Source organism: Pyxicephalus adspersus, chromosome 1 (genome assembly GCF_032062135.1).
Source record: "Pyxicephalus adspersus chromosome 1, UCB_Pads_2.0, whole genome shotgun sequence".
Classification (NCBI taxonomy): Eukaryota; Metazoa; Chordata; class Amphibia; order Anura; family Pyxicephalidae; genus Pyxicephalus; species Pyxicephalus adspersus.
Genome location: NC_092858.1, coordinates 175,566,030 through 175,578,465, shown reverse-complemented (window position 1 = coordinate 175,578,465; position 12,436 = coordinate 175,566,030). Strand labels below are relative to the sequence as shown.

General features: G+C 41.8%; 1 protein-coding gene across 1 annotated transcript; it reads left to right on the top strand.

Annotated features, from left to right (window-relative positions):
* Window positions 1–447: 447 nt before the first annotated feature.
* Window positions 448–8,908, top strand: NDC80 (NDC80 kinetochore complex component; the record flags this gene model as incomplete). The annotated part of the gene is given in 12 exon segments (XM_072422631.1): window positions 448–534; window positions 1,077–1,194; window positions 1,387–1,559; window positions 2,883–2,923; window positions 3,221–3,327; window positions 3,681–3,825; window positions 4,487–4,692; window positions 5,619–5,768; window positions 6,547–6,636; window positions 6,873–6,965; window positions 7,051–7,181; window positions 8,806–8,908. Coding segments are annotated over 12 exon segments (1,444 nt in total), but the record flags the coding sequence as incomplete, so codon positions are not given.
* Between the last annotated feature and the right edge of the window lie 3,528 nt (window positions 8,909–12,436).

The window sequence follows — 12,436 nt, the reverse complement described above, 5'->3', positions numbered from 1 at the left end:
CTGTGCCGTAACCCAGTCTCTGCCCGTCGTTCCATGTGCCGTGCCCCTGGTCTCTGACTGTCGTTCCCTGTGCCGTGTCCCCGCTCCCTGCCCATCGTTCCCTGTGGCATGTCCCCGCTTGTTGTTCCCTGTGCCGTGTCCCCGGTCTTTGCCCATTGTATACTGTGCCATGTCCCAGGTCTCTGCCCGTCGTTCCCTGTGGCGTGTCCCCGCTCCCTGCCCGTCGTTCCCTGTGGCGTGTCCCTGCTCCCTACCCGTCGTTCCCTGTGGCGTGTCCCCGCTCCCTGCCCGTCGTTCCCTGTGGCGTGTGCCCGGTTTCTGCCCGCTGTTTCTTGTGCTGCATCCCCGCTCTCTGCCCGCCATACCCTGTGCCGTGTCCCTGCTCTCTTCCCTCCGGTTTTGCTAGCACTGTCTCTTATGTAATAAAATGTTTTGTTTCTTCTCGAGCAAAGAGAGGCCGGGGCTGGGTAAACTGAGTATGACCAGACCCAACTCTGCCACCTCGGAAAAGAAGATCAGCTTCTTCGGCAAGAGGTAAAATGACTGATCGACCATTTGTAGTGATTATCCATGCCGAGGGGGGGGGGGGCATTCATTCAATGGTTATGTGTCAGCTGTACAGCATTACTGCTGCCCTAACCTACACCTTGTCTTACCCCCTCTTTGTAAACCTGGAGAAAATAGACGATCATGGGTGAACCTGGGTGATCAGCAAACATGGAATGGATTTTATCCAGGATTGAAAACATTTGCTAATAAAATTGCAAAAAAAATCTATTCCAGGTTTGCTGGATCACCCAGGTTCACCCATGACTGTTTATATTCTCCAGTTTTTGGAGAGCTTTAAAAAAAATTACGTACCCGATGTGTATAGAGAGGGGGCTCTGGGGTGGAGCTCTGGAGGGCAGTGCCTATGTCAGCGGGAGGCGCCATTCTGATCCCCTCTCCAGCAGTTGGCACTGCCATGCCTGGTGTTGGTGTCACAATAATATGACAATGCGTAGTGACAGTCAGTGTTCTGTAGTCCAGCAGCAAGCTCAGCTTGTGGCCCCTCTGATCACATTTTCTCTCTCCAGGGCCAGCGGAGCCAGGACAAGCCAGTATGGGGCTTTTGGAGGCTCTGAGAAGATTAAGGACCCCAGACCCCTCCATGACAAATCCTTCATCCAGCAGTGCATCCGGCAGCTGTGTGAGGTGCGACTTATCATTGTAATAATACCAATCAGATCTTAAAGTGAACAAGCAGAGCACTTTGATCTCTTCTGCTACCCCTGGACAGAAAAAAAGGACACCCCGACCACATAGATCTGTTATTTACTGAACCTACCAGTATTTTAATGCCTAATGTGATCAGTTTAACTAACTTCTCTCTGCTTCTTCCCACAGTTCCTGAATGAAAACGGCTACTCGCAGACCATTACTGTGAAATCCTTACAGGGTCCTTCAACCAAAGATTTTATGAAGATATTCGCCTTCATCTACAGCTTCATCTGCCCAAACTATGAAATCCCAGATTCCAATTTTGAAGAAGAGATCCCTCGCATATTCAAAGACCTGGGGTGAGTGCTGATAAAATGTATTAAGAGGAAAATGCTTTCTAAAATGTAATATCACAATGCACCACTAGGAGGCGGTGGTTTTTCGCAATACATCACGAGTTAAATTACTACGAAAGAAACACTAGATGGCGCTAATTACTACCAATTCATTATTATTTTTATTATTATTATTATTAATAATAATAATAATAATAATAATAATATAATAATAATTATTGATATTATTATTATTATTATTATTACCAGGATTTATGTAGCATCGACATATTAAACACTGGAATGCACTGCCAGGAATCTATACTATACTTCAAAGGAATGCTGTCATCTCTAGTCCAGTGTATTTTAACCAGGGTTCCTCCATAGGTTGCTAGGGATTCCTTGAGCAATGAGCAGTTTCTCACTCTCAGGTCAGTTTAGTGGAGTAGAGGAATTCTTCCCTACTGACCATCACAATATAATGATATACTATTACAATATAATTATATAGATTTTATGTATATAATTATACTGGATATAGTAATGATGTCAGGGGTTCCCTGAAGATCTAAAAGTTATTTCAAGGGTTCCCCCGTGAAACACTGCTCCAGAGTATGCAGTGATGATGTTTGCAATTCATTTTACTTTGTGTATATAGAGCTTTAGCCTCAATTCACTGATATGGGATGGCAGTCAATAGATTCAGGGTACAGATAGCAATACAAATGGATTTGCAGTAAAATCTCCTCGATTGTAGTGTGGAGTTGTGATTCTGTTGGAATTTTTTTTTTTTACATGATTGTGTGTTTCAAACATTTTTTATATTCATAATATCTACTAGAACCCTGTTCGGACCTATTTCTGTAAGTTACAGGTCTTCAATTTAAAAAAAAAATAATGAAAAACAGTGTAACGCTTTTGGTACAGAAATCTAGATCTCAGTGTAACGCCCACGAGGTTAATAATAATAATTATTGTTATAATTAATATTAACAGGATTTATGTAACATCGACATATTAAACACTGGAATGCACTGCTAGGAATCTATACTTCAAAGGAATGCTGGCATCTCTAGTCCAGTGTATTTTAACCAGGGTTCCTCCATAGGTTGCTAGGGATTCCTTGAGCAATGAGCAGTTTCTTACTCTCAGGTCAGTTTAGTGGACCCCAATGATCATTTTGGCTATCTAAAAGGGTGACATTCTTCCCAATAGCATCGTTACTACTGACCATCACAATATAATGATATACTATTACAATATAATTATTTATAATATATGTATATAATTATACTGGATATAGTAATGATGTCAGGGGTTCCCTGAAGATCTAAAAGTTATTTCAAGGGTTCCCCCGTGTTATAAAGATCGTGAAACACTGCTCCAGAGTATGCAGTGATGATGTTTGCAATTCATTTTACTTTGTGTATATAGAGCTTTAGCCTCAATTCACCGATAAGGGATGGCAGTCAATAGATTCAGGGTACAGATAGCAATACAAATGGATTTGCAGTAAAATCTCCTCGATTGTAGTGTGGAGTTGTGATTCTGTTGAAACTCAGTAAGTTGTGTTCCCACACTGTTCTTGGATCGTGATCTCCGTTTATTTGCTTGCTGACCTGACATTCCTGATGATGGAATTTGTGAATTGTGCAGCTTCTAACTTCATGCTGTATCTTTTTCAGAGGACCTTTATGCTGTAGATGAGTCTCACCTGGAGTCATTGCAAGCGGAGTCTAGGAGATTAATGGAGGAAATTGAGAAGCTAGAGAAAGAGAAGGAGCGAGAACCTGTAAGTGTCTGCAATGCCATATCTCTTTATAAAAAAAATAGATCTGATTTCTTCATAACTGAGGCAACATGGATTGTCAAGTGGTGCTTGGAATGGCATTTATGTATTTTATTTTTGTTTTCATGGAGCTCGATTGTAATGCATCCAACTGGACAAAATAATGTTTTTTCTGTCTTCTCTTAGGTCTGCCAGTCTGAATGTGTCAGTTAGAATTGTCTTTTTCATTGTTTTTAATTTGGGGTGGGAGTTAAAAGTGACTCCCGTAACTCAGAGTATATCCGTAACTCAGAGTGTATCCGTCTTGAATATTGCTGGTTGTATTTGTATCGATCTGATTTATTTTGCTGTTTCAGGACCGTTTGTCCTCAATGAGGAAGATGAAGGCCTCCTTGCAAACCGACATTCAGAAATATCAAAACTACCTGACTGAGATGGAGTCTCATTCTGCGTTGCTGGACCAGCGTGTCGGCAGTATCAGCGAGGAGCTGGAAGCCGTGGGTAAGTGTGCAGAATAGCTGAACAACCAATGAGATTTTGCAAAACTGCAGCAAGCTAAGTCTTCAAATTGGTTGCTGGGGTTCCTTTTCTTATTACACTTTTTGATTCCACTGATTGTTCTTGTATAATATGGCTCAAACAGATTGTCAAGCAACTTCAAGAGGTTCTATTCAGTTCAGTGGAGGCGACACTGCTTGAAGTGATTCTGAAGCCATATGCCCTGGCTTTGAAATAATATTACAAACTCAAAGCTCCTAGAACACTAAACCTTCTTCCGTCAAGTGTTAGGTCTAGTGGACAGCAGTTTGATGCTGCATCCAATATACCAAAGTTGCCATTAAACATCCATCAGCATGCTATGAAATTAGACTGGGGGGGTGATACGCCCCCTAGGGGTTGTGTAAATAACAGACTGGTTTTCTAGGAAATGGAAAGAATGACATGACTTTCATTCAGCCTGAAGAAGACTCATGGCACTTCATGGAGGGGTTAGCCAGGGTCATCACTAAAGTTTGGTGAGGGTAAAAATGAAAAATATTATTTATTTTATTTTACACAGGTGGTGAGGAGGGTTAAAAATAATGGTCATCAGGTTCCTACTTTAAACTATAATAAGATGTAAAATGTTTTAATCATTGCTGTTCCCTCTCTTCCTTTACAGAGCTGGAGTTTGAAGCTGTCAAGCAGGAGAATTTGAGACTGAAAAACATCCTGGACAACCAGAAGTATTCAGTAGCTGATATAGAGAGGATCAAATATGAAGAGAACGAGCTGAATGAGACCCTCACTAAACTGACCAAGGAGTTGGATGATGAGAAGCAGCTTTTATGGAGCGAGGAACTGAAATATGCCAAAATCAAAGAATCGGTAATACCGCTAATGTATTTCTCTGAGCACTACACCTGCAGCCAAATCTTGCTTGAAGCAGGGCTGCACTTTGTCATTCAGACGGAGCTGTTAAGCACCAGGCACAAACATTGTGCAAATCTCCATGTTAATCGGCTTTTCTGAACACACTACTTGCTGAGCAATATGTACAATTTGTCTAACAAGGAGAGACAAAGAAGTCTGCACTGCTTAGAATTATGTGATCTTAAAGCTGACCTAAACTCAACATTTTTATTTTATATTAAAAGGTAGACAATCCTTATATGTAAAATAAAAATCTTAGTGTGCAGGACTGTTCCTTTTAGTCTTGATCGCCACTGAAAAACAGCCGGGTGGTTAATAAAACGTGCGGGGTGGCTCAGGAGTCTAAAAGGGACCGGGGAGAACATTGGAGTTCATTGTTACCCCTTTGTTTGCATGGGTTTGCTCACGGCACTCCAGTTCTCTTCCTATTACAAAGAACATAATAATGGGTAAAAAGCCACAGTCACCCCAGCCTGTGTATGTGTCAGATGTTATTTTAACTTAGAAACTAAACATGGTTGGGCCTGATTTTTACTTGGATGGGGAACTGCCTGAGAATAGCAGTTGTTGTAGTCTTTGCAGTTTTGAGTCCTATAGGTGGAAAGTACTTTCCTTTATTACTAACATTTGTAATGCCATATGTAACTCCAGAACTTCTAACTGCACTACGGTTCCTAAGCGGTCATAATATGACTATACCCCTGCAGGGAAATTTGTAATTTCACTCTAGAATATATTACCATGATTAATCATTTAATTTCATTCATCATTATTCATTCATCAATTTTTTTCCCCCTTTTAGATAAATTAGAATTGATATGTATAAATAAATCGTGTTTATGAAATTCTGACCCAGCATGTTGTGTTTCCTGTGTTTTCAGGTGGAAACTGACATAGCGGAGTTCCATAAATTGGCACGAAAATTGCGCCTTATTCCCTCCACAGCAGAAAATGCCAATGGTTATGATCTCCAGATAGAATGTAACCTGGACAGCGAAGAGAGTCTACACCACTGCCGAAACAAAATCAACGTAAGGGTTCTTAGGGGTATAACCTGTCGGCGATAACATTGGCTTGAATGCAGCAAAGGATCCGGCATTTCATTACTGCTCCCATCACCTCCTCCATATCACATAATGAGATACAGCCTTGTGAGGGCACAGATTCAATACATATCACTAATACATGTGGACTGAATTGTGTTGGCCCCGCTGGGGTTTCTTTTTTTCACCCACTCTTCAATCTCCACAACCTGCATTAATCATTATGTGGTCCCAAATAAGAACTAGGAGCACTGCCTAGTCTGCTTAAGATAACACAGAAAGTGTGCAGAGAGCAGCTCTGATTGCACAGGTTCTGTGTTACTCAGCAGGGGAGGGGGGGGGGGGGGCTGTCTTATTTGCATGGAGTTTGCAGGTAATTTTTTTTCTGCTTATATTTGGTCTTCCCTGACCTCCTCACCCTCAGCCCATCAGCATAGACTTCTATGTCATGATTGCATTTGCATGCGGCCCATATGTGATGCTGCATCCTTAATAATGATGGAACTTAAATCCAATGAATGAAAGAGGCGTACAGGTTGAGGATGAAAGGGCTATGTTGATGCCAGAAGTCCTTCAGCTAGGAAAGGAGGAGGACTCTGTCTGACTTGTTGCAGCTTTTAGCGGACATTGTGAGAGGCTCACAGTGTGTAGTGAAATCTGAGAAAGAACTTGCATAGTTTAGACTCCTCTTTGTTCATTGATTCCTCAACATACCAATAAGTAGTTTGTGACCTAACACTAATTCTTTGTCATTTCCTTTCCATAGCTCCCCTTACTGGAGATGCTGACACAGTCAGAAGCTCAGATAACAAAGGCGCTTAATAAGAAGATGGAGATCCAGGAAGTGAATGAGCAGGTGAGGACCAAGTATCATACAAATCCTTTAGACCATTCAACATACAGTAGGATGTTTTTTATATTCATAGCTGTTAAATGCTCATTTTAATATGCTGATTTGATAATGGAACATATAAATTAGTTGCACATTATATTTTTCTATTCTATTTTCTATAGTTTTCACAAATGTGCCCCAATATAATTGCAGAGGAGATTGTATGAATTGTATGGTAATGTGTCCTGTCCTCCCTACAGCTGAAATCCTTGATCTCAGATAAGCGGAACGATGTGAAGAACTTTAAAGAAGATGCTCAGAGGCTGGATGACCTCTTACTGCAGAAGAATCAGGTAGAGTGTTGTTGATTGTAGGGTGGGATCATGTGATCCCCATGTGGCGTCCCCACCATTTATTTTATTATTATGATGTTTCTAGGATGCGGAGGAGCAGGAAAAGAAATGGGCGTCAGAGCTGCAGTCAGTGGAGAAACATCGGCAATTGTTGGAGTCCGGAGTAAACCGGGGGCTGGACGAGGCTATGAAGAACTTGGAGAAGGCCCAGCAAGAGTAAGTACAGACAGAGACCTCAACATCTGCACTTTGGTGACTATAGGTAGGACAGGCTAACAAGTTTTGTTAGTTGCACATTTTCTAACTGCTGCTTACTTGAATTAAAGCGGAACTGAACTAAAAAGAAAAAAAATTACACTTACGTTTATTCTCACAGATGCCTAAATGGCGCTGGACCATCCCTGGCATTTCTCTTCATCCCAGTGCAGAGGAAATGCCAGTTGCAGCCACCTTACATCTTCTCTTCTGTCTTCTTGCTACGTCACGCGATTTTTCACTTCGCAAGTGCAAGATCAGGTGACGTAGCCCACTGTAAAGGGGGGAAAAAATAGAGCCGATCTCACTGCGCACGCGTGAGCTTGGCATCTCTTTCTGCTTAGTGGAAAAACATGCCCCTTAGATCAGGCATGAGCAGAAGGAGCACCCAGAGCCTCCCGGGATCCGTGTCATAAGTTAATGCCGTGTCAATCAAGACTGAAAATAAAAAAAGGGTGCTGCACTTAATTAAATAACATTTTTCCTTTACATATAAGGATTGTCTACCCTTTTATGTAAAGTGAAAATGTTGAGTTTAGGTCTGCTTTAAGAATAAAAAATGAACAATATTGCTAGAGACTGAACACAAGAATATGTGTGAGAAGCTTTTATATTCTGCAAATCTTCAGAGCAGTCCATGTGAGTAACTGCTAGCGGTATCCTAAATGGCCCTCATATTACATCCATTGTTTTACTCTTCTGCATCCTTCATCCCACAAATCAATAATATTAAAACCTCAATAGCAAATATTGGACAGTTTAATGAGTCTGGTCATAGGTGGATCTCTGGGTTAAAGCTGGAGTTGAGACTCTGGATAATGCATCTTGTTTTGTAGAATGCTCGAAGCTATCCTCCAGCAAAATTCTTGGTGTGTAATTTTGTTCACATAGTGGAAATGACTACAAACTGGTTATAGGTGTGGTGAAAGGCACACTCTTACACTGGAGCCCTGACTTGTAGTTTGTGAATCTTGCCTTTGGCATTGCTCCCATAATGCAATGCCCATGCCATTGTTTTCCATCTCCAGAGTATCCCAGAGCTCTCAGAGTAGGACATTTGTACGGAAATGGTTTGTACCAGCAAAGTATAACCTCCACCCTGCTGGCAGTTCTTGAATTATTCAAATTTTTAGCACATTTTTAAATCAGGCACCACAATTTAAGTGGTGCCTGATTTATCCCTTTGCCCATCTCTACCAGGAAGGGGCTGCCAGCTGCATATATGTAAATAAGGTAAAGTTTAGTAAATTTGGTCCCCTACTGTTCCCTGGGAATGTTAGTGACAAAATGGCTAAATGTATTCATCGGCACAGCTCCAGAATCAACATGGAGCCAACTTTCCTAAAGCCAGCATGGACTTCAGAAATACAGATTGTTACATTCTTGCCAAACACCCATACAAACCACCTCTGGACACCTGGAAACTGCTCATTGACTACCCGCAATTATCCATGTAAACCGCCCTTGACTTAAAGTGACAGTTTTGTTATTGTGGAATTGACAGCACATTTTTAGAAACATTTCTTTAGTTGAGCACGCTTCAATTGCAATGTATGAAATCACAATTTCCATTTCCCCTTTCCAGGCTGCAGCTTGTTGAGCACCAAACTGAAGAGGAGATGAGACAAGTGGGCAATAAACTGGTTCGAGTGGTGACTGCCGTGGCATCTCATGTGGCTGCAATAGAGGTTAGGAACTTTTTATGATCTTTTTCTGCTATCAGGTTATTAAACCATTTGTGTTGTGCTGCAGGAAATTACAATTCTCGTGTAAAAGGCTTCTATTTATTGGAGCCTGTTCACCTTATTGTCCTGCAGTACAGCAGATTTAAGAATTCTGGTATGCTAATTTTATTTTGTTCACAGTGTAGATGAATGACAATACAAAGACATTGTCGACAATTGTGCCTTTCCAGCCTTATGGTCACAGTTTGGTGTAGACCATTTTTTGTTCCAGCATGACTGTAGCTCTGTATAGAAAGCCAGCCAGACATCAGATCTGATTCCGGTGTCACAGGTGGGACAGATACAGTGGTGGCAGGTCACATGTAAAGAAAAAAGTTATCCTTGTGATAATTTAGTTTGTATGGCAATTGGAAACAAAAAGTAGGACCACACAGTCACATGTGTAATACTCCGGAAAGCTTACATTACCCACTTAATGCTGCTGCAGAATCAGCATGGTCGGTGAGTAGAGTTGCCCAGAACATTAGCATTTCATAGTTCTCCCCAGAGGGTTTTAGACGGTTGCTTCGCCTGGCTGCCGTGCCTCCCCTGCCCACCTCTCACCCGCAGCTCCAATCTTCTCGCACGGATCTCGGTGAGTCTGCTCTGTGCACCGCTGTCATCCAGAGGATTGCTGCTTCTGGTGTGAGGTGGGTGGGTAAGCTAAGCCTTGATGAGATTGGCACACAGGCAGCCCCACCCCCATCTGATAGTATGAGCTGGGATTTCTGCTAAACAAAGCTGCTTCCAAAATGTATCCACCCAAGTGGACGGGTACAATGACGTCATCATCAGCAGCAACACTGATAGAAATCACTGTGTACAAACCTTTTTATTTTGATAATATTTATTGAAATTTTTGAATATAAACATAAAAAACAAGAAAGACAAAGACAATATCCATAACAAAAAAAATAAAAATAACATACAAAAAAGAACATCCTTATCAATAATCCAAAAAAAGACATACAAAACTGGTTTATAGACACATTAAAACAATAAAACAATACAAAAAGGAATCACTCGAGTCTGTAAGCATAAAATAAGAACCACGGATCTCAGTGAGTCTGCTCTGTGCACCGCTGTCATCCAGAGGATTGCTGCTTCTGGTGTGAGGTGGGTGGGTAAGCTAAGCCTTGATGAGAGTGGCACACAGGCAGCCCCACCCCCATCTGATAGTATGAGCTGGGAGTTCTGTTAAACAAAGCTGTTTCCAAAATGTATCCACCCAAGTGGACGGGTACAATGACGTCATCATCAGCAGCAACACTGATAGAAATCACTGTGTACAAACCTTTTTATCTCCTATAGCGTATGTTGTTATTTCTGGAAAGTTTCAGGGTACACAGGGGCCCCTTTAGCCACTAGCAACCAAAATATCAGCTCCCTAGCTTTAAGGAATTTGAAGATATGGGGGTCACAAATTTAAAACCTTATGAAAATACAGCATTTGGGCTGCCGTTTCAAAAGTGCCCCTAGGAGTCCTAAATTGAAAATGCAAATTAGGAACCCCCGGGGTCACTTGCAAAGCAAGGAGCTTTGGGGTAGGGCCCCTAAATGTGTACCTACCTGTCACAAATCTATAACTGTCAAATTACGCTACCCTGTCTGCTTCTCTTCTTTGAACCCCAATTTCCCTAGAGCAGCAGGGTGTATGAAACCGAAAATAAAGGTGCAGCTGGGGGACACCTTTGGCTAACTCCCCCAATAATTTCATTACTAGAGCATAATTAGAACATCAACTCTGCCCGTCACAATGTGCTGCCCTGTTACACATTACCGCCCACTTCTAACACTTGAACTCCTATTTCCCTGGAATGCAGGGGAGGGGGTGTTGGAAAACAAAAATGTGTGTGGAAAATCTGTGGCTACCATGCCCCAAAATTTCATCACTATGGCATCATTAGAACATAAACTCTGCCCACTTAAACAAAATGGGGTTCAGGTACTGGAAGACGTGTAACAGGCAGGTGCGTTTTGATGGACAGATTTTTTTTATGTTGTAATGATACCATGATGATGAAGGTTTGGGGGTTGTTAGCCACAAGTGTCCCCCACTTGCACCTTTATTTTTGTTTCCCTGCACCTCTCAATTGGGGTTCAAGGTAGAGAAGCAGACAGGGCAGCATAGTATGACAATTATAGTTCTGTGAAAGGTATGTTTAAATTTAAGGGCCCAACCCCAATGTTTCTTACTTTGTTAGTGGTCCTGGGAGTCCCTGCATTTGCATTTTCAATCATTGGCTCTTAGACGAACTCTCTCGCTTTTGAAACAGCAACCCCAATGTTCAATGTTCACACGTTTTAAACATGTGAGCCCTATTTCTTTAAAGAAATTGGTTACTAGTAGCTATGAGGGTACTGAGTACCCTAATAATTTAAGTAAATCATTACGACCAATGGTTTAGGAGACCTGAAGGTTTGAACACAGCGAGTTGTTTGGCTGCAGAATATGACAAGCAGCTTTTACACTCACATAGCGATCACACTGCACTGCCGATAACATTACACACTGCGGATTAACTTCTCAGATCGTTTTATTTTTTATAGAATATGGAAAGTGATGAGAGGGGGGCACTGGCTGTCCTGCCTTCTAATGATATCACATGCATGATGCTAATAAAGCATCACCACATTTTTAACATTTTATTAAAGAGTGACTTTCCCTTTTATATAATGGAAATTTTTTTTTTGTTTTTGGGGGAGGACCCCTCTTCCATAATTACTGCCATGGTGGTAAAAACTGAAGGTAAATCCGCAGCTTCCTGGGATATTTGTGTCACATATCCCAGATAGCTTTGGGCTGTTCCTTCTGCGCATGCATCCTCAGAGGCTCTGGTCGTTACAATGCACATCAGAAAAAGGAGGGAAGCTGAGCCAGCATGGGACACATCTGAAGCTAGGCTGAATTCACATTGGCAGTAAAGTTGCATTTGGGGATAACAGGGGTTACTGGATACCTGTGGCATAAACTACTGGGATCACTAAATTTGCGGTGTCTTTCCCCACCCAGCTATAACTTCTCCCCATCTGGCTGAGAAAAAATTCTGGGGAGGACACTGCCATTTGATAGTGAGTGATACACACAGTTGTGTGGCCTGCATCATTGTAAAGTAACATACTACAGGGCAGATGGGCATGGTACCTGCTATTGCTTTATTCTACATAATAGTTCTTTAATGGTTCCTCTACTACTGTCTGTTCACTGTCCCCCTTCTTCCCCCTATTTATTTCTGACCCCTTTCTCTCCAGCAAGTTACCATAACTTTCCCCCCTACTGTCCTTACAAACCCTATAACCCATACTATACCCCCCCCCACATGGGAATATTGCATTGTGGCATATATTATATGTCACATTGTGGACTGTGAAGAATGGAAACCTGTTTTTTTCCAGTTTAGCTGCTGTACATTGACTTTCTTGGCATTGCATCCTCTAGTATTTCTGTATACTTATCGGGCTAAGCTCAGGCCTGCGTCGGGATCAAGAGAC